The sequence below is a fragment of the Emys orbicularis genome, chromosome 18, assembly GCF_028017835.1.
Source record: "Emys orbicularis isolate rEmyOrb1 chromosome 18, rEmyOrb1.hap1, whole genome shotgun sequence".
In the NCBI taxonomy this organism is placed as follows: Eukaryota; Metazoa; Chordata; order Testudines; family Emydidae; genus Emys; species Emys orbicularis.
Window position 1 is genome coordinate 24,592,794 of NC_088700.1, and position 21,193 is coordinate 24,613,986.

The 21,193-nt window shown below is 55.2% G+C and overlaps 1 protein-coding gene across 1 annotated transcript; it reads right to left on the minus strand.

Annotated features, from left to right (window-relative positions):
* Positions 1–2,511: 2,511 nt before the first annotated feature.
* Positions 2,512–20,610, minus strand: AMBP (alpha-1-microglobulin/bikunin precursor). Its single transcript, XM_065418935.1, has 10 exons — positions 20,491–20,610; positions 18,717–18,859; positions 17,483–17,559; positions 16,626–16,739; positions 15,983–16,084; positions 11,076–11,113; positions 8,719–8,797; positions 7,972–8,139; positions 5,949–6,122; positions 2,512–2,543 (listed from the first exon to the last, which is right to left on the minus strand). Exons 1-10 carry the CDS (start codon positions 20,608–20,610, stop codon positions 2,512–2,514), a joined length of 1,047 nt encoding a protein of 348 aa, XP_065275007.1.
* Between the last annotated feature and the right edge of the window lie 583 nt (positions 20,611–21,193).

Below are 21,193 nucleotides of genomic sequence, written 5' to 3' on the forward strand. Positions count from 1 at the left end.
GCACGTCACCAGGGGAACTCAGGGGCCTACAGGGTCAGGCGACAGCTGAGAGGTGGTTTGGAGAATCACAGAAATGGGCTGGAAGGGACCTTCAGAGTTCATCAGGTCCATCCCCCCCATGCTGCAGCAGGACCAAGTCAGTTTAGCCTAGCAGTTCTCAAACTCTGGGTCGGACCCCTTTGTAATGGGGTCACCAGGGCTGGCATTAGACTTGCTAGGGCCCAGGGTCGAACCTCGAGCCCCATTGCCACGGGTGGAAACCAAAGCCTGAGCCCCACCGCTCCGGGCCAAAGCCCAAGGGATTCAGACCTGGATGATGGAGCTCAGGCACGGTCAGGCTTCAGGCCACCCTCCTGGGGTCGTTTGTTGTCTGAAGGGGGTCACGGTGCAATGAACTTTGAGAACCCCTGGCCTAGCCCATCCCTGACGGGTGTTTGTCAAACCTGTTCTTAGAAACTTCCCATGATGGCGATTCCACAACCGCCCTAGGTAATCGAACGTCAACAGCACAAAGCACTGCACTTCGGTGCACAGGCACCGGCTTCTCCAGGGGTGCTCAACCCTCACTCAGCCTCAGGCCCCGCCCCCACTCCACCCCTTCCTCCAGCTCCCACCCCACCCCACCCCTTCCTGCCCACACTCCATCCTCAGCCCCGCCCCCGGCCCCACCCCCACTCCACCCCACCCCTTCCTCCAGCTCCCACCCCACCCCACCTCTTCTTGCCCACACTCCATCCTCAGCCCCACTCCCACTCCACCCCACCCCTTCCTCCAGCTCCCACCCCACCCCGCCTCTTCCTGCCCACACTCCATCCTCAGCCCTGCCCCCAGCCCCACCCCTACTCCACCCCTTCCTCCAGCTCCCACCCCACCCCACCCCACCTCTTCCTCCCCACACTCCATCCTCAGCCCCGCCCCCAGCCCCACCCCCACTCCACCCCACCCCTTCCTCCAGCTCCCACCCCACCCCACCCCACCTCTTCCTGCCCACACTCCATCCTCAGCCCTACTCCCACTCCACCCCACCCCTTCCTCCAGCTCCCACCACACCCCACCCCGCCTCTTCCTGCCCACACTCCATCCTCAGCCCCTCCCCCAGGCCCACCCCCACTCCACCCCTTCCCCACCTCTTTCCATCCCCTCCCCCAAGTGTGCCCCATCCCCCCTCCTCTCCCTTCCTCCCAGTGCCTCCTGCATCCTGCGGAACAGCTGATCACAGCAAGCAGGAAGTGCTCGGAGGGAGGGGGCAGAGTTGATTGGCCAGGCCACCAGTGGGTGGGAGTGGGGGGGAAGGGAGGGGAGCTTGGCTGCTGGTGGGTGCTAAGCACCTGCTAATTTTTCTCCATGGGTGCCCCAGCTCCAGAGCACCCACGGAGTCGGCGCCTATGCTTCAGTGCCTGAAGAGGCAATTAGGGACTTCAGCCCACAGTCTCGCTTTCAACTGTAGCTTTAAGAGATATTGATTCTTGTTCCAGATTATTGCTCTCCATGGGGTTGGAAATGTTCTGCATCCCTTACTCAGAGCCAGCCCTGAGCGCAGCGGGAGTTCTGCCAGAGCCAGGACCACAGAACCGGGCCTCAGCTGCATCATGGCCCAAACCATGGCGAGCTAACGGCTCAGGGTGACTTGCCCTGCACACCTGCCCCACCTGAGCACCTGCACAGCAGCTTTCAATGCCTGGGGCCCCTCACACCATCCATGCTGCACTCAGGAGGGAGCCGGTGAACTGAGGGACCCAAGACTTTTAGCTCCCAAATTTTAGCTTCTGATTCACATTTTCTGTGTTTTACCCATTTCTCTTAGTTCATGAAGTATCTAATCAGAGTTCTCTCCAAAACCAGCATTGTGGGTTCTTAGGGGCCTATTCCCCACTGTTAAATTAGAACGGGCTGCCTGGAACATCCCAGTTTGGGACCATGGGAAGAAGCCTGAATCCAGAAGGGTGTAGGCCCTGTTCAGAAACACAGGTCCTGGTTACATGCTAACGTCCCCAGGTCCATCAGAGAGCAGAGACTCAGGAAACAAAGGAGACACAGAAACAGAATCTCACTCAAAGTTCTCCAGGAGGCATCAAATGCTGCGCAAGGCTGGAGGCGAAACCAGGCCTGGTTAGATAAAGCCCAGGAAGCGTGACTTTGCTGGCTGCAGAGGACCTGGTGAAGGGAGCATGGCAGCAGAGGGTGGTGGGGAAAGGGACTCGGAAGTGATGGATGAATTGCATCAAAGAAGATGGGGAGCTGGTGGCTCTTAGTGCTGCCTCGGACAGCTGATGGTGGCAGATGCTTACACATCCTGGTGATGAGATAAGGGGAAGACCAAGAAGCGAGCCCAAGGGACCTGTGCACACACACTGCTCATTTATCATTGTTTATTTTAGAGACATTTACTGTTCATTAAACCTGATCTGCACACAATCAGCACAAACATTATTACAAATGCTCTCCTAGCAGGGGCCTCCTGCTGGGGCTGTTTAGCGATTCCAGCTGTCACTGCCCATCCCCGGGTCCCCTTCAGTTGGACAAACCCAGAAACTCCTCCTCTCCTATAAGAAAAGAGAGAAAATGTGTCACCACAGGCTGAGCAGAGAGCTCCGTACACACTCCCAGTGCAGCAGGAGGCACCCAGAGGCCATGGCGATGCGCATGGTGTGAGTGCTGAGATGACAGCTGGACAGGTAACCATGGAGATCGCGCCGACTGCAGTCCCACAAACACCAGAACTGTTTGATCAATACAGACATAGAATTAGGAAACAATTTCTTTCAGTGGGGTCACCGGTCCTGGAGTCACAGGTCTGCACCCCCTGGGAGGGTGCTTCCCAGCATGGGTAGACACACATGAGCTCTGCTGGAGCCAGTGTGCTAAATAGCAGTGTTGCCAGCCACCTGGCTACAAACCCGCCCGGACCCCAGGCTGGCCACCCTGCTATTTTTAGTGTGCTAGCTCAAGCAGACCTAGCACCTGTCTGCCAGCCCATGCCAGGAAGCACAGTCCCAGCTCCTTCGGGGGGAGGACTAGCTCAGTGGTTTGAGCATTGGTCTGCTAAACCCAGGGTTATGAGCTCAATCCTTAAGGGGGCCATTTAGGGATCTGGGGCAAAAATCTGTCTGGGGATTGGTCCTGTTTTGAGCAGGGGGTTGGACTAGATGACCTCCTGAGGTCCCTTCCAACCCTAATATTCTATGCTGCTTACTGAGATCAGCCTCACCATTGGCCCCAGAGTCTGTACCCTGCAGCAGTCACTGTCCCCTCCAAATGCTTCTCAGGTACTTTTGAATGTCTTCATTGTTTTCTCATCTATGGGATTTCTAATGGGCCCATCACCATAGGTACACATGGGCAGATTCTACATTCCCTACTTAGACCAAACGCTCTGAGCTCAAGGAGAGCAAGGCCTGCATGACAGGGCCTCCATTGCAGAAAGGCAATAGCAACAGCGGGTTGACAGTCGCTAAGGCCTTGGCTACACTGGCGCTGTACAGCGCTGCAACTTGCTGTGCTCAGGGGTGTGAAAACACCCCCCCCGAGCGCAGTCAGTACAGCGCTGTAAAGCGCCAGTGTAATCAGAGCCTGCAGCGCTGCACGCTCGCTCGCAGCGCTGCAAGCTATTCCCCTCGGAGAGGTGGAGTACATACAGCGCGACTACACTCGCGCTTCACAGCGCTGCTGTGGCAGCGCTGGGAAGTCCCGAGTGTAGCCAAGGCCTAAGTATGTGAAACTCCTGAGCAATAGCACAGCTGCTTTCCAGTGGCTGGAGCCCTCATCCAGCCCAAGGTGCACTCAGTGGGGAATAGGTGAGCTGCAGGACCCTCCCCTCCATCGCAGACATGGCTTCATTAATCCTTGACCCACACAGCTAGCACAGGATATAACCCCAGAATTAGTCCTTCTTCCCATCAGAGCTCAGGGAGCGCCAATGTTCCCTTGAGATACTGGCACTGGACTGGGTACCTGGCAGATCTGGGATGTACCTGTGACAGGAGGCAGAAGCCAAGTGGTTAATGGAAACCTATTTGCCAATAGCAGCTCAGAGCTAAGTGCATTGTGTAGCAGAGCTGTTGACGCATTCAGGACCACCCCAGAGGGGAGTAGCGCCTGGCTAGAGTAGGAAACTGGCCAAAAAGGATACCTACGTTCTGTTCCTGCTTCTACCACTGACTCAGGGATCTCGAGAAAGTCACTTAGGAAAACACTTTGCAGTGAGCACCTAGAGCCATAAACCAGGAACAGTGTGAATAGAACCAGCCTGATTTTGCGGCGTGTTGCCTTTACTTGGAGCTGCAGGGACTCAGGGCCTCTGCAATCCAGGCTGCTGCCTTAGGAGCTCTGGATTTAGAGCCTTACAAATGGATTTAGATATTTAACTGTAGGCACCAACTTTGAAAATGTTGGCACTAGCCTGTCTTTGTGGTGTGCCTCAGTTTCCCTGCCTCTTAAAAAGGAGCAACCCATTCTCCACAGATGTAAAGGACTGGTGAAAAGTGCTGCATGGCAGAAAGCAGGGCCTGCCACAGAGCCAGTCTCTGGGCAACCTAACGAGCACAGCTGGCCTGTAGCCAACTCTTAAGCCCAGCAGCATCAGTTTAGTGGCTGCTCAAAGCACTCGCTCCCGACTGTGCTAGCTCTTGTTCATTGCCAGCCCTCTCCTGCCTTGTCTCACTCCAGGGAACCCCATTCTGACTTCAGACTTCGGCTCTGACCCTTGGCTCTGACCCCTGCCAGCTGGCTCTGGCAGCCAATTCCTGGAGACCAACTCCTGCACTAACCACTAGGCATGGCTCCCGCTTTCCTCACAGGGCATGATCACTCACTGCCCGGTCACTAACGCAACATTAGTGCCAAGCACTTGTTATGGTTTCAAATGGTTAACTCTGCTCACCCACCAGCAGGGGGCAGGCAAAGCAAGAGGGGCAGGCGCCCTCTGCCCCACCCCTTATTCAAGGCCCCGCCCCACTCACTCCATCCCTCCCTCTGTCACTCGCTCTCCCCCACCCTCGCTCGCTCATTTTCACTGGGCTGGGGCAGGGGGTTGGGGTGCAGGAAGGGGTGAGAGCTCCGGCTGGGGATGCAGGCTCTGGTGTGGGGCCAAGGATGAGGGGGTTGGGGTGCAGGAGGGTGTTGGGGTGTGGGAGGGGGTGAGGGCTCTGGCTGTGGGTGGGGGCTCGGGGCTGAGACAGAGGAGTTTGGAGTGCAGGAGGAGGTGGGGAGGGGGCTCCGGACTCAAGTTTGGGTGCAGGAGGGGGCTCAGGGCTGGGGCAGGGGGTTGGGGTGCAGGAGGAGGTTCGGGGTGCAGGCTCCAGCCCCGGAAGCAGCCGGTATGTCCCTGCGGTCCCTAGGCGGAGGCGCGGCCACATGGCTCTGCGCGCTGCTTCTGCTCCCAGGTGCTGCCCCTGCAGCTCCCATTGGCCACAGCACCCTGCCTGCCCCGCTGCGAGCAGCCAACGAGACTTTTAGCAGCCCGGAGCCACCAGTGTCCCTTTTCAACTGGGCCGTTCCAGTCGAAAACCGGACGCCTGGAAACCCTAACCGGCAGCCAAGCTCCCTCTTCCCTTCCAGCTCCTCCCGCCCCCTGCGATCAGCTGTTCTGTGGTGTGCGGGAGGCGCTGGGGGAAGAGGGCGGAGCTGGGCAGGAAGAGGTAGAGGGGGATGGGGGCTTGGGAGAAGGGGTGGAGTGGGGCTGTGAGAGGCAGGGCAGGGAGCTTGGGGGAAGAGGGTGGGGGGGGGAGGTCTGGGATGGACTGGGGAGCACCCCCAGGGCCCAGAGGAAGCCAGTGCCTGGGGCAAGAGGATCTGGCAGCAGGGCTGAGGGGGTAGAGAGACGGTGTCATGTTACGTCTTTCGTGGAAGAACCAACTTCCCCGAGCTGCAAATGCTGGTGGGCCGAGAGGGCCGGAGCCAATGGCTGCTGAAGCAGGGTTAGCTCTGTGATAGTACCGGGCGAGCCGTACCGTCTGCCGGGACCCCGCAGTATTCCTTGCACTCCTTCTCCGTGTAGAACTTGTTCCCGTTGCCCTGGCAGCCTCCATAGTTGAAGGTAGTGCACTTGCCCTGGGTTGCATCAAAGGCCCAGAGCATCACTGGTTGCTGACAGGGCCCTGGAACTATGGGTAACCTGCAGGCCGCTGGGAGAAAGAGACAAGAGGGGAGAAAGTGGAGTACCATTCTTCCCAGGCCCAAGGCCTGGAGCCCCCCCAGTTATGGACTGGGAGCCAGTGGAAGGAAAAGGATGCATGCAGTGGGCAGGCAGCAGAATCTGCCACGCTGGCATATCTGGTGGGTGGAGGAGAGGAGTGGGACTGTCAGGGGCAGGCTTGTCTGCACCCAAGTGGTAGTGCTTTAACTGCACCGGCCTAGGTAAACCAGCAGAATGCCCCCTCTCCCCCCCCCCCCCATAGGCGGCGAGTTCCATATCCACGGGGTGCTCGGGCACCAGCAATATTCAGAGCCAGGGTCCAGCTCCAGCAATACTTGGGGCTGGGTGTCCCCGCCCTGGCCCCACCTGCAGCCCCCACCCCCCCACGCCTTCCCCGAATGTCCCCTGGCCCCGACTTGCTGCCCCCGCCCCCCGCTCGCCTTTCACGCCCGGAGCAGTGTCCCAATCTCTTCCATGTGCTGCGTCCCAGCAGCAACTGCTGCCGCAGGGTCCTAGTGCCCCCCATCTCCACTGCCAGGGCAGACTGACTCTGAGCTTGCCCTTCCCCCTCAGACCCTTCCCTTTTCCAATGGGACCCTCCAGCAGCACAGGGGACCCCCCTGCCCGCAGTCACCGCTCCTGCCCCATACTGGGCAAGGAGGCATCCCCATCCCTCACCCCCAGTGAGGCTACAGTCAGGGGCAACAGCAGGGGAGGAGGCGCACGCAGCGCCCCCCGGCACCCACCACGGGGGAGGCAAGGGAGATTCTTGGACCTGAGAGGGGCCCTAGGAGCACATGCAGTGACAGTGGTGGGGGTGAGTGTGCTGCTGGGGGGGGGCGGGAAAGGGGGGCTCCTCCTCCCCCAGAGCTTGCTGCTGCCAGCAGGGAAAGAGCTGGGGGGAGTCCTCCTCTCTGGCCCCGTCCCAGAGCAGCCTGTCTGCACCCCAAACTCATCCCCAGCTCTGCCCCACCCCAGAGCCCACACCCCCAGCCAGAGATTTCATCCCTCCACCGCACCCTCAACCCTCTGCCCGAGCCCTGAGCCCCTCCAGCACCCCAAACACCTTATCCCCAGTCCCAGCCAGAGCCCTCACCCCGACACGCCTACTCTCACCCTGAGCCCCTCCCATACTCCAAACCTCTCATCTGCAGCCACACCCCACAGCCCTTACCCCTGCACCCCATCCCTCTGCACCCCTCCCATCCCAAAACTCCCTCCCAAAGCCTGCACCCTGCACCCCAATCCGCTGCCCCAGCCTAGGGCCTGCACCCCAGACCTCCTCCCTCACCCAAACTCCCTCCCAGAGCCTTGGGCAGGTGGGGGCGGAGATTTTATAGGGACAGTCCCGATATTTGGGGCTTTTTCTTATATAGGCCCCTATTACCCCCCACCCTCTGTCCCAATTTTTCACACTTGCTGTCTGGTCACCCTATCCAAAACTAATGGGTTTTGCTTTGGCCCCTGAATCACAAAAATCAGTGACTCGCTCAGTTCTAGCTACCTCTCCATTTTCAAGTCACCTCCTGCAGTCAGGCCTTGGGCATGGACACTGTTTGGTCTCATTTTGGCCCCTGGCTGATTTCTCAGAGCTGTCCCCACTGCGCTGGGCTCCCTCCACACTGGCAGCATGTGAGCATGTCGCTTCCCCACGGCACTGAGCCTGGGTCACTTGCACAAGGAAAGAGCTTTGAAGCAGGAAGCCTCGACCACACAGGAGGAGCAGAAGGCTGGGGGTGCACAGATCAGAGGGACAGCGAAATCTGAGCCTTCCCCTCCTGCACTGGCCAGGGACTGCACAGACGGTTGCTCGGACTTTGAAGGGCTGCCCTCCTTACCCTCAGTTCTGCAGGTCTGAAGACACTCCTTTTCCGAAGGGAAGTTGTTCCCGTTCCCAAGACAGCCACCATAGTGGAAGGTCTCGCAGGCCATAGAAGAGGAGTTGTAGAAGAACCGAACGTTCATCCCCATGCAGGGGCCCACATCTTTATTCAGCCGGCAGAAATCTGAGCACATCAAGAGGTTGAGCCTAATGAATTGCGTTTTACACCCACAGAACCACGTGGTGTGTGGTGGTGACATCCAGGGGCTACATGGCCGTGTCCCCTGCCCACTGAGCCATCTCTCCAGGGACATAGCCTAACCCCCAAACCTCTGAGGAGATTCAAACATCTCCCATTTCCATGTGCTGCTTTCCCCCATCTATGGGATTTCCCCTGGAGATCACCCAGCTCTGTGGGGCAGGGGGATCAATGGTCAGTCCTGGACTAGTGGCAGGTTTGTAGCATAGGGAGCTGTGTCCCACTGGAAAAGGCAGAGAGTCCCAGCTCTCTGATGGCCACACTGCAGTTGCCAGTAGCCCTGGAAGGTCCCGAGGCAGGAGGCTTAAAGTGATAGCACCTGGCTGCCTAGAAAAGCTATGGCAGGTAAAAATTGAGGTTATCAACATGAATTTATTCTGTGTTTCTGCTCCCGCTGAGGTCTGTGCACAGCCATCCCTTTTCCAGGCAGATGGAGGAGGAGAGTCCCAGTGGGAGTACTCCAGCCATCCCCAGAGCATGGTGAGACCCCACCTTAGTACAGACCTTCCTTTTTGCTGCTGAGTGGGGGCAGGGGACCTGCACCTGAGCCCTCTTGCTCGGGCAGGACAGCTCTCCGATCCCTCTGCACACAGAAGAAAGAGCAGCTCGTTAGGTGAACAAGTTTCCATCGACAATGCAGTGGAAAAACCGTGAGCCATAAATCCCAGCATCTCTCCTAAGATGGCAACGAATGCAGAGATTCCACAGGCCTATAAGGTGGGGGACACACAACCCCCCTGGGAGCAGGAGCAGGCCCAAGAGGAGCGGGTCCCTGGGCAAAACATATTCTCCCACGTGAAGGATGGGCCTGGGAAATCACTGGGATTTCTAACAGAGCTTCTGCAGCATTCTGCAGCATTCCGCTCCCTCTTCACCCCTGGGAATGGCAGGGGTGTCAGTCCCAGCTCGGGTAGATGTATGGGGGGGCAGCTAGGGGGTGGAGTCCCAGCTCGGGTAGATGTACCAGCGGGGGGAGGGAGTCCCAGCTGGGGGGTGGAGTCCCAGCTCGGGTAGATGTACCAGCGGGGGGAGGGAGGCCCAGCTGGGGGGTGGAGTCCCAGCTCGGGTAGATGTACCAGCGGGGGGAGGGAGGCCCAGCTGGGGGGTGGAGTCCCAGCTCGGGTAGATGTACCAGCGGGGGGAGGGAGGCCCAGCTGGGGGGTGGAGTCCCAGCTCGGGTAGATGTACCAGCGGGGGGAGGGAGTCCCAGCTGGGGGGTGGAGTCCCAGCTCGGGTAGATGTACCAGCGGGGGGAGGGAGGCCCAGCTGGGGGGTGGAGTCCCAGCTCGGGTAGATGTATAGCGGGGGAGGGAGTCCCAGCTGGGGGGTGGAGTCCCAGCTCGGGTAGATGTATAGCGCTATCTCTGCTTGTGGCAGGTGGGCTCCAGCTGGCTGCTCAAGTACATACCCGGGTAGCGCATCGGACTGTACTCAAGCGGCTAGTCCATCCATGTCATAGTGGCCGTGCTGCTATTTCAGCTTGAGCAGTGCTAGCACAGCTACTGTGCTGCACAGAGATACCCACTGAGCTTCTTCCTTCAGCAAACCCGAACAGCGCAGTCAGTAACGAAGCAAGCAGCTGTCGTCCATCAGGCAAAGAAGTATGTGCACCCCTAGGAACGGACTGCCAGGGCTGTCCGGGGGGCGGGGGAGGGCAGAACAAAAGCTGCAGCTTGCACTGGGTGCCCCATTTGAGGACCCGCAAGCCAAGTGGCATGACCTGGAGTCACAGTGCCAGTCAGTGAAGTTTGGCTCTCCTCTTGGCCTCTGTGATATCTTGTAGCAGTGAGTTCCACAGACTAAGTATGTGTTGTGTGAAAAAGTATGTTAGGTCATCCTGCTTTTTGGCAGGAGCTGGACTTCTGGGACAGGTAATGGGACATGAGGCCTTTCGCCTCTTCGTCACTTAAAAGTTATTGGCCATTTGATAGCCCCTGTATGCCATGAGTTTGGTGGTCTCAGACCACTTCCTAGTGAGCAAGTGTCTCACAAATAACCTCCACTACATCTGAGACTAATTAAAGGGCTGTTGGCACCAATTGGCACCAATTTACCCAGCGGAGGGCTTGGCCCTAAGGTATAAACAGGCCACAGATACTGACATGCCTTCTCCCTCTTCGAAGGGGGTCCCTCTGAGTCCAGGTGGGGCACACAGGTGGACAGGGGGGACTCCCGGCTCCAGAACTGGCTACTTGCACCAAACATGGAACATTAAAGTAAAATCAAATGTAACAAAGTGGCGTCTTCATGGGGTCTTTCCTTGGCTTAGAAGCTAACCCCTTGCGCCGGGGCGGCTCTAGCTTTTTTGCCACCCCAAGCACGGCAGGCAGGCTGCCTTCGGCGGCATGCCTGTGGGAGGTCCACCGGTCCCGCGGATTCGGCGTACCCGCCGCTGAATTGCCGCCGAAGCCGCGGGACCGGCGGACCTCCCGCAGGCATGCCGCCGAAGGCTGCCTGACTGCCGCCCTCACAGGGACCGGCAGGGCGCCCCCCACGGCTTGCCGCCCCAGGCACGCGCTTGCTGCTCTGGTGCCTGGAGCCGCTGCTGCCTTGCGCCCATTTCGTTCTACTGAACCCTAGGCTCCTTACAAGTCTACTGTCATCACAGACACAAGCACATCAAGAGACATCAGCGCTGGTGAAGGGCCATCTCCCAAGGTGGCTGAGAAAGCCAGGCTGGGCCCTTCTGAAGAGCTGCCAGCCTGAGCAGCATGCGCCCCCTTAATCCAGCGGCCTGGATCCCACAATGAACGTGGAGTTCCAGACTGCACTTTCTGGAGGGACGCCTAACGCTCCAGCACAACTCTCTGGAGACCCAGGAAATTCAGCTTGTGAGGTTCCATCCAGCCCCATCGACTCACCTTGGGTTCAGGTTGGGTCTCGCTAGGAACACATTCACCTGCACCAAGGGACAGGACAGGAGAGCGTTAGTAGGATGGGAGATAGGAGATGGAAGCTGTTGGTGGAGAGAGGCAGCTCCTAACGGGCCTGCCCAACTCTGTCCAGTTTACCTCTATCATCGCCGGACATATGTGCACTCTGTCTACAGGGATAAACACTACTGACTTCCAGGAGGCCCCACGCTCCCCCCCAGGTCTGCATGCAGAGTGAAGCTTAGGAATCCCACCACCCTTCCATGCTATCTGCATGGCCACTTAGTGGGGGCTGATCTGAACTACATGGAACTGGCACGGGCAAGAGCGGGCGGAGTGAGGGCAGGAGGAATGGGCAGGTGCAGCTGGTTGGGCCCTTGGATTCTCTCCCACCACCCCAAGACCTATGTGACAGACGTGAAGGCCGCCCCAGGCTGTAGTACCAGGCATTGCTAGAGAATAGGCTGGCAAGGCTCTCATGGACCATGCTGCGTATCTGTGTCCCCATAGTGCACATGAACAGAAAGGCTGAGTCCTGCCCTGCCTGCCCCCGTCAGGAGAGCTTCCTGCATAGAATGGCTGTCATTTCCTCATGCTCCTCTCCCATCAGTCACCCAACTCTTACACTTCTCTTTGGATCGCATCACCCTGAAATTGCAAGCCCACCTGCGTGATCACAGCTGTACAGTGCCTGGCGAGAGCAGGTGGGGGCAGTTCAGCTTATAGAACCAGAGAAGTGAGGGACTGGAAGGGACCTAGAGAGGCCATCTCATCCAGCCAGGCAGGACCAAGTAACCCTAGCCCATCTCTGAAGGGGTCTGTCCAACCTGTTCTTAATCCCTCCAAAGACAGGTGTGACCGTGTCCCCCATAAGGCTTTATGGAATATGCTTATGATTGTATATGTGACATAACTGGAATATGTTTTAGGCTACATATGCCATGTAACATATCTATGTAAAGGTTATGATCTACTGAATGTATTCATCCTATTTGTATGCATGTATCATTTTTGTATTCGAAGTTATGAATATTGACTGTGTACTGGCTTGATTTTCACTAGCCTAGTAGAGCATTTGGTCAGCTTCTTGAGAAAAGTGCAAATTAAGTGCCCAATCAAAAACCACTTAAGCCAACAATGAACTTGAAGATGCCAATCTACATCAGAGCCTTCCCAGGAATGTGGCTTGGCTGGTAAAAACGGAGTCATGCATGGACATGTGACTTGCCCATGTGACTCCAAAACTCCATCTTAGAGCTGGACTTTGCATAGGAGAGAGGAGTGGGGTCTCCACCCACAAGAGATAGTCTATTTAAGCCCGTGGGAGACCCCTCCATGTGGTCTTCAGCTGGCTAAAGAGAGAGCCTCCCCACCCCCAAGGAGACCTGAAAGAAACTGGAACGAAGGACAGTCCCTACAGGGGGTGTGAGTGATTGCTGGACCCAGACTAGAAGGAGACTAGTCTGTAAAAGGAAGCTTACTGGGTGAAGTTTTTATCTCTATTCAGTTTCTTAGATATAGACTTGCATGTTCTATTTTATTTTGCTTGGTAATTCACTTTGTTCTGTCTGCTACTACTTGGAACCACTTAAATCGTACTTTCTGTATTTAATAAAATCACTTTTTACTTGTTAATTAACTCAGAGTATGTATTAATACCTGGGGGGGGGCAAACAGCTGTGCATATCTCTCTATCAGTGTTATAGAGGGCGAACAATTTATGAGTTTACCCTCTATAAGCTTTATGGAGGGTAAAATGGATTTATTTGGGGTTAGACCCCGTTGGGAGTTGGGCATCTGAGTGTTAAAGACAGGAACACTTCTGTGGGCTGCTTTCAGTTAAGTCTGCAGCTTTGGGGCACGTGGTTCAGACCCTGGGTCTGTGTTGGAGCAGACGGGCGTGTCTGGTTCAACAAGACAGGGTGCTGGAGTCCCAGGCTGGCAGGGAAAGCAGGGGCAGAAGTAGTCTTGGCACATGAGTTGGCAGTTCCCAAGGGGGTTTCTGTGATCCAACCCGTCACAACAGGGATTCCGCAACCTCCCTCACTAACCTATTCTAGTGCTTCACTGTCCTAACATCCAGCCTAAATCTCCTTTGCTGCAGATTACCCCCATTCCTTCTTGTCCTGCCTTCGTGGACACTGTGATCTTTATAACAGCCCTTAACATGTCTGAAGCCTGTTGTCAGATCCCCTCTCAGTGTTCATTTCTCAAGACTAAGCAGGCCCAGTTTTCTGAACCTTTCCTCACAGGTCAGGTTTTCTAGACCTTTAATCATTTTTGTTCCTCTCCTCTGGCCTCCCTCCAATGTGTCCACATCTTTCCTAAAGTGCGGCACCCAGAACCGCACACAGCACTCCAGCTGGGCCTCCCCAGTGCCAAGCAGGACAGGGCAGTTACCTCCTGTGTCCATAGGGAGCTCCCCATCAAGTGATTCAAATGCAGAGTGACTGTGTGTCCTGGTTCAGCCCTTCCAATGCCACAGCCCATGCACCCCCTTGGGGCCTAGGATCACACTACAGATAGTCAGCCTCAGTTTCCCCTCTTGGAGTGTTCAAATAAAACGTCCCCCAGGCTTTCCCTTGGCCAGAAGGACTCCTCCTTGGGGACTGGGCTAATTCATATGAAATAAACTACAAATAAAACTCAAAATCCAAATCCCAACACCAGGTTTCTCTTCCTCCTCCCAGGCTCCCTGCCTAGGGCAGCTGCCTGGTTCTCTCTGCAGAAGCCTTTCATCACACTCTGCAACAGCTTCCCCCACTGCAGCCTCTTGCTGCTCTCCCCAGGCACTCCCCCTCCCCGCACTGTGCACTCCGTGGTGGCGAGCCGCCCTGGTACAGCCCCTGGTTCTTGCTCTTTCCTTCTCCACCATGGGGGCTCAGCAGGGTGGGGTGTGGGTGGACTGTCATTCACCAGGGACCTCTCTGGCCAACTAGCACATGAGCTCATGGAGGGGATTCTGTCTAACTCGTCAGTGGAAACGCATGCAACCTCACTGGTAGGGAGTGCAAGTGGGAGTAGTGGGAGGAACTCCCCCTCCCTCCTGGGGGACTCCTGGCATTCAGGAGCTGGGCAGCATGTGTGGGGCAATGATCCAGCAGCCAAGCAAGGGTGCTGGTGACACGTCGGGGCTGGGAATGGTGACAAGGGTTCCCATTCTACACAAGAGTGGGAAATGATGCTGCTTGGGGGTGCACTATGCCTAAGCCTCCTGGAGGCCTGCAGCTGTCTAACTAACCCGTGCCCATCATCATAGCATCCGGCCACCTTTGAGCCCATCATGCAGCTCTGTTCTGGACTGTAGCTGAAGGTGCGTGGGGCCTGGGAGCCTGATCCATTCAGAGACGGCCCAGTCACCTTGTCTCCACACAGCTCCTCTCTGCTACTTCTTACTCACCACAGATCTCTCTTCCTTTCTCCCACTTTCCTGCCTCTTGTCCATCCCTTCAAGCCCCTGGCTGACCTCTCTTCTCTGCTCTTCCAACCTACCTGTGGCACTACACCCCTTATTCTTCATAGTAATATTATTATGATATGATTTTGGCATAATTATGATGTATTTTGTGCAAGATAAGGCATGTGAGATATCATTGGAAAGGTTATGATTTACTGAATATGATTATCCTATTTGTATGCATGTATCATTTCGGTATCTGAAGTTAGGAATATTGTCTATGCATCTATTACAAATGTGTTTACATCTGGGGAATGCCCACTAGACAGAATGCAATCAGTCTAGATGGCTGGCTGGGAAGGGCCATTAGGGAAAACAGAAGGTCTTAGAAGATGCTAATCTCCCACCAGGGAGCCTTCCTGGGTGCCTTCCTGAGGATGCTACAAACAGCCTACAAGTCATGGCTGCTGTGTCCCTACAGGGGCATGTGACCAAATCACCTGGTACTGTTTGTCCACTGACCAGGTGTGGGAACTAAGAGAGGAGACAAAAGGTTCCCGCCATATACAAAAGCTATTTAAGGCAGGGGAGTGACACAATTGTGGTTCTCCACTGACTCCCCGCCCAAGAAGATTGCTGGAAACACCTGAGAAACGAAGACTGGACTAGGGGAGAAGGGCTGAACCCAGGCTAGAGGGGTTTCTAGCCTGTGAAAGGAATACCTGGAAATTTAAGCTCAAACAAGTGCAGCTTGCCCTCAAGAATCTCTACAAACTGCCTAAAACAAAACTTAGGGTGAGAATTTGCTACTCAGATCCAGTGTCTTTAGTATATTAGGCTTAGATTGTGTTTTAGTTTATTTGCTAGGTAATCTGCTTTGATCTTATTGCTATCCCTTATAATCACTTAAAATCTATCTTTTGTAGTTAATAAACTTGTTTTTGTTTTGTCTAAAACCAGTGTATGGGACTCATAACCGGGGCCAGTAAGCTGCTGCATATCTTCCTCCACATCGAGGGAGGGGGCGAATTTCATAAGCTTGTGCTGTACAGTTCCCTGTGCAGCGTAAGATGATATAATTTTGGGTTTACACTCCAAAGGGGGGGGGGTGCATACCTTAGGAACTGTGAGGTGCCTTAGCTGAGCCTTCCCATGCAGAGAATCCCTAGATCTCAGCATGTGTGTGTAGCTGCAGCTGGGTGTGTCCCTACCTCTATGTGTGTTGGAGGGGGCTTGAGGGCCTGTCACAGAAATACAGTGTAAAGGGAGCCCAGGCTTGTGGGTCAGGCAGACTCAGTGGTACGCCAGTTCCAGGTGGCATCCCAGGGGGAACCCGTCACACAGACATGCTGCATTCTCCCTCCCTGCTGTCGGGCTGGAGCGGACAGTGTGGTCTGGAAAGAGTGGGCGAGTCACAGAACATACAGACCATGGAGGTGCCTGAGGCCAAGGGGAGGAGGGGGGCCCTGCAGTGACACTCTGATCATAGCTGGGTTACCTTTGTTAATCATGATGAAGATGGAGTCCTCAGGAATCCCCATCTCCTGAGCAAACTGCCTGAAATCCACAATAAGGCCTTCTCGCAGCTCCGGGCTCCTACCTGGAGAGAACCCAAACTTCAGCAGGTGTGTGAGTGGTGTCTGGGTTGGGAGAGGGTCTGAAATCCCACCTCCACATCCCTCCCACAAAGCTCCTGCAGCTCAAGGCAGGCCCACTCTGAGCAAGCTTCCCCTCCCCAGCTCAGTTTGTGGAACACACCATTTAGGTACCAGGTCAGATCTTTGCTCCATCAGCCTGTCCCCAGCAGCAGCCAAGTACTTGTAAGGACCAATATTTGTATTGCACCTCAATCCTGATGAGACACAACCCTTGACACCCCAGCCCTGGGCCTCTCCTGAGCAGACCCTGCCAAAGCCAGACCAAATGACCCCCAATTGGGGGGATAATTGTGTGGGGACTCAGGCCTCTTGTGACCAAAGTTGGGCTGGTCCAGACTCTCCAGTTTGGAACAGGTGTTGAGCCCCACACAGGTCAGATCATACAGCACCAGGGCAACAGTCTCACTGTCACCCCGTGATGGATGCAGGGGCCTGAGCACTTTGCTAATGCCACAGCCAGATGCCCTGGTCACAGACACGTACCATAGAGTTTGGCTGTAATGGTCAGTCCAAAGCTACTTTTCTTCTGCATTAGAATGATGGAGTATTCCTCATAGTTGGTGTGCACCACATAGGAGTCGATGGTCACGTCCCAGCCTACAGAAAAGGAAATACACACACAGCCGCCAGTGGGCACTTCTCTAAATGGATGTGAAAAAGGGATAATCTGCCCTTTGAAAATGGGCTGGATGAAATGTGGCAGCTGGGCCAGGGTCCTAGCCTGTGCTATTTGCTGAACCTGCCTAAACCGTGGTGGCTTTGAAGTAGCGCCAGTTTGAGCTAACGTGGCCTCACTGCAGGGAGATGTACCATCCGTGCAGGGCCCCAAGGCTACCCCACAGTGTATGCGCTGCACGTGACCTGATTTCACTGGCCATGATTCACTGCTGCATTACTCTCATTTTATACCCAGGTAACTTCACTGCATCTAAGAGAGTTAAAAACACTGGGCGATAAACAAACAACTTAAACTGATTCAAAAGAGAAACTGACAGGACTTTTATTTACGACTGCTGTTGGGGGATCTTCAAAGTTAGAGGAGGAAGAGATCTGGAACAGGATTGGCCCCTGCACTACTTTCTTCAGACCTTTATCCCAAAGCTTGGATTTAAATGTCCTAAGCCACGGAGCTTCTACCACGCCCATTGGGAGACTGTTTCACAGTCTCTACTAGATTTCCATCCCAGGTAGCTGGTTGCATTTTGCTTCCCTTTGTTTCATCCCCGCCTTACTCCTCGCTGGGCTGTCGTCCCTTCTCTTTTTACATCAAGTTCTGCATCCAATGGTTCTAAGTACATGCAGCTCTAGGAGAAAAGCAAAGTTGTCCTTCCCACACTTACTGGGGTTATAGTAGGTGTATTTTCCAGGTATGTCGGTTTTTTGGTACTCTCCAGAAACCTGCGTGCAGACACCTTGCCTGGGAAGGAGAGAGAAAACCTCTAATAACTGCAGCTATTCCCAGTCCCACTCCAATCACGGGCCACCAGAGTTCTTTAGTCACTGCCAAGTGATGCTCTGTAGGCCCCTAGGGCTGTGGATCCATTGGCCCTGCCCTCACCCCAGCACCCATCACAAGAGACCTCCAACTCCCCCCCACTTTCGGCCCCAAAGAATCTGGTGGACCTGGGCCTCCACAGATGAGGAGGAAGGAACAGGATTTGACCCTGCATGACTAGTATAGTGGGACAGTACTGAGCAGTTTTGCCTCCTTTTATTTTGTACTGTCATTTTAAGGGTTTTTAGGCTTTGGTGCTGGAAGCAGGGAGGAGCCCGTGTAAACATCTTTTGATGCTGCCAAGTCAAAAGGTCCCAGGCACCTCCAGTAACATCAGCATTAGTCAAAGCTAGACTTGCTCCTCAGCTGGAGTAGATAACGGGTCTGCAATCAACTTGTGTGTCTGTTCAGGTGGTCCCTTAATCACATGGGTAGGTTCTGAAGGTCTGTATTTCCATTGAAATTCATTCCCTCCTTCCAGGTTGCAATTCCAACCAAGAGATGCCTGGGATTCAGAATTAATTTCTCCTTTAGCTCCTTCCCGCTGTGCCCAGACTCTCCTCTCATTTCACCCCCAGATCTCAAAGGGTTTCATGAACAGGCTGTCTAGCGATACCCCCATTTTGTAGCTGGTTAATCTCAGGCACAGATGGGGGAGTGCTGTGTCCAGCATTGCAGCAGGCGGTATGTAAGCAGACCCCCTGCAATACTGAATTGGGGGGTGGGATAGCTCAGTGGTTTGAGCATTGGCCTGCTAAACCCAGAATTATGAGTTCAATCCTTTAAGGGGCCACTTAGGGATCTGGGGCAAAATCAGTACTTGGTCCTGCTAGTGAAGGCAGGGGACTGGACTCAATAACTTTTCAAGGTCCCTTCCAGTTCTAGGAGATAGGATATCTCCATATTAGATTATTATAATTGCAATGGGTCTGATTTTCAGGACCGTCCAACTGAAGCCAGTGGGACCTGCAGGGGGCAGCAGCTCTGAAAATCAGGCCCACTGGAGGGAGCTGCAGCTCTGAGTCTCCTGGGTGCACAGTACGTCCAGGTTGTGTTCCTGTGTTTCGGGTAACGCCTACCTGAGTCTGGTGCTAGTGGTGCTGATCTGATTACTGGTCAGCCCTGGTCCCAGCACCAGCGTGCCCATGTTGAATTTATCCTTGTATTGCTTCATCCATTTGCATGTTGTGCCAGTGGCAATGTCATACCATTTCCCATATACCTAGGAGAAAGGAAAGCACAGCCTGTGACTGCCCCAGACTCGCAGGCCAGGGACATTCCATCTCTGCTGAGGATTTGTGGAATTTTCAGGGTTTTCTGCACTTCTACTTGCCCTCCCAACTTAGTGTCAGACCCACTGCCTCCTGACTCTGCTTGTGGGGCAGCAGGGAAAGCTGCTGCGGAACGCTAGCTGTTCCTTCCCTGCTGGGCTCAAGCTCCAAACCCTTCTTCTCCCATAGCTGCACATTACACCACTGGGCCAGCCCTATAGCCATGTCTCTGACCAACAGCTTGTGCCAAGGCTGAAGAAAGCAGAAGAGACAAAGTAGTTAATGCACAGTACAAAGCCTTGATCAGAGGTCCCCAGACTGTGGGGCATGCCCCCGGGGGGAGGGCAGAAGAACGTTTGGGGGGGCGCAGCTGGGGCCTGGGCCAGCCCCATGGGAGGAGGGGAGGGAGTGCCACCCAGCTCCGCTCCTGGCCCCAGCCTTGGCTGCTTGCCCCACGCCCGGGCCTCCACTCCTGGCCCTGTGCCCGGGGCCCTAGCTGCCAGCACCGTGCTCAGGACTCCTGGCCCCACCCCTGGCTGAGGCCCCGTGCCCCACTCCTGGCCCCACCCCCAGCCGAGGCCCCAGCCTTGGCCTCCTTACCCCATCCATGTCCTCCCTGCTCCCGGAGCTGCAGCCCCACTCCCGGCCCTGGTTCTAGGGGGAGGGGCACAGGCAGGGGTAAGGGGGGGGCATGAGGTAAAAAGTTTGAGGACCACTGGCCTAGATAGATACATAGGTTATGTCTACACTACAGCCTGTGTCGGCAAAACTTATGTCGCTCAAGGGTGTGAATATTCCACCCCCCCAATGACATAAGTTACATGACATAAGCATTCATGTGCACAGCGCTATGTTGGAGGGAGCTTTTCCTGCCAACACGGCTTCTGCCGCTCGCGGAGGTGGTTCTGCTGTGCCAACGGAGAGCTCTCTTCCCCACCCACGCTGCACTGGTACAGTGTAGACACCCTGAAATCCACGCCCCGTCTCAGCCTGGTAAGCAGTCTGAGTCCTTCTCAGGGTGGCCTTTGAAAAGTGTTGTCTATTAAATGTCACTTAAAAGAAATCTGACGGGGAACCACTTGGCTCCAGAGTTTGGCAGCTCTGCCCACAAGATAGTTTCCCCTCAGATTCCCTTGACTGGTTGCTCCCACTGCAGTGTATGCTGATTCTTTTCCACATAACAAATTGTTCCCTGTCTGATACAAATCCTACAGCCCCCCCAGCCATGCACATGGGCACCCTACATGGGAAAGGTGCATTTTCCATATCTGTTATATCACACAGACTCACTCATTCACTTCCCCCTCTGCACACACTTAAGCCCTTCCTATCAGGGTGTCTGCAGTGAGATGCAGCACCTATCCCAATACACATTCATCACAGGAGCACCCACACTAGCACCCCAGCTCTGTATCCCTCTAATTGATGTGGATCAGAGCGAGATCCTTCCAGCTCTGGCCCAGCTCTTGTTGGAAGAGGACCTGAGACGATGATTGAAAATATTGACATTTTTAGAGACAAAACACACTTCACTTTTCTAATCTGCCCCTGAGAGTTAATGTAAGCACTAGACAGTTGTTACCCGTTCGGGGTCGAAATTCTCCTGCACTTGGATATCCTGGGCTTGGCTCCCAGTCGGGCTCCCTCTGGCTGTGGGCAGATTGGCAAGAAAGAGAAGGAAGAAGAACTCCTGGAACTTCATGGCCCCAAGGTCGGTTGTGCCCCTCAGCTTCAGAATGGACAGACTCAGCCCTGGAACGTGGACGTTGCAAAATGTGAACTCCAACCCCCTGGCCACGGCAAGAGGTGAATGGCCGTGGGTGGGCAGAGCATGTCGGAGTACATCCCAGGCAGCCAATCAAACAGAGAGCGCAGCCCTGATGGATCCAGATAGTGCAGGCTCGGGGAAATGGAGACTTGTGGACCAAGCTTCTGTGAGGCGTCACAGCACTGCTTGTGCCTTTGAGGTGGCTGTCCCATTCACATTGTTTGGGGGATATTTTGCTGCAAAACAGAAATGAGCTTCTTTCCCTGGCAAAGCAGCAACAGGGTTAACCCAACAACCAGCAGCATTTTAGCTGTTGTTAGCAGCAGCCACTGTCAAATAGCTTTGTGTGAATTCAAGTGTCTTGAAAATGAGGGACTGATAGTCCTGGATAGAACAAAGCTTGCTCCTCACAGCTCGGCCTGTGCCCTTTGTTCAGCCCTGGGATCTCTCCATGCCCAGCTCTACCAATGCCCCTCAGTCCTGACCCACACCCTGCCCCCCTGCCACCACCATGGCT

Excerpts from the sequence above, each read along its gene's own strand:
- AMBP (XM_065418935.1), bottom strand. The coding sequence starts at position 20,610 with ATGAAGTTCCAGGAGTTCTTCTTCCTTCTCTTTCTTGCCAATCTGCCC. Across the intron at positions 17,560-18,716 it reads ACCACTAGCACCAGACTCAG|GCAAGGTGTCTGCACGCAGG; the intron begins GTAGGCGTTACC and ends TCTCCTTCCCAG. Across the intron at positions 6,123-7,971 it reads TCAGACCTGCAGAACTGAGG|CGGCCTGCAGGTTACCCATA; the intron begins GTAAGGAGGGCA and ends TCTTTCTCCCAG.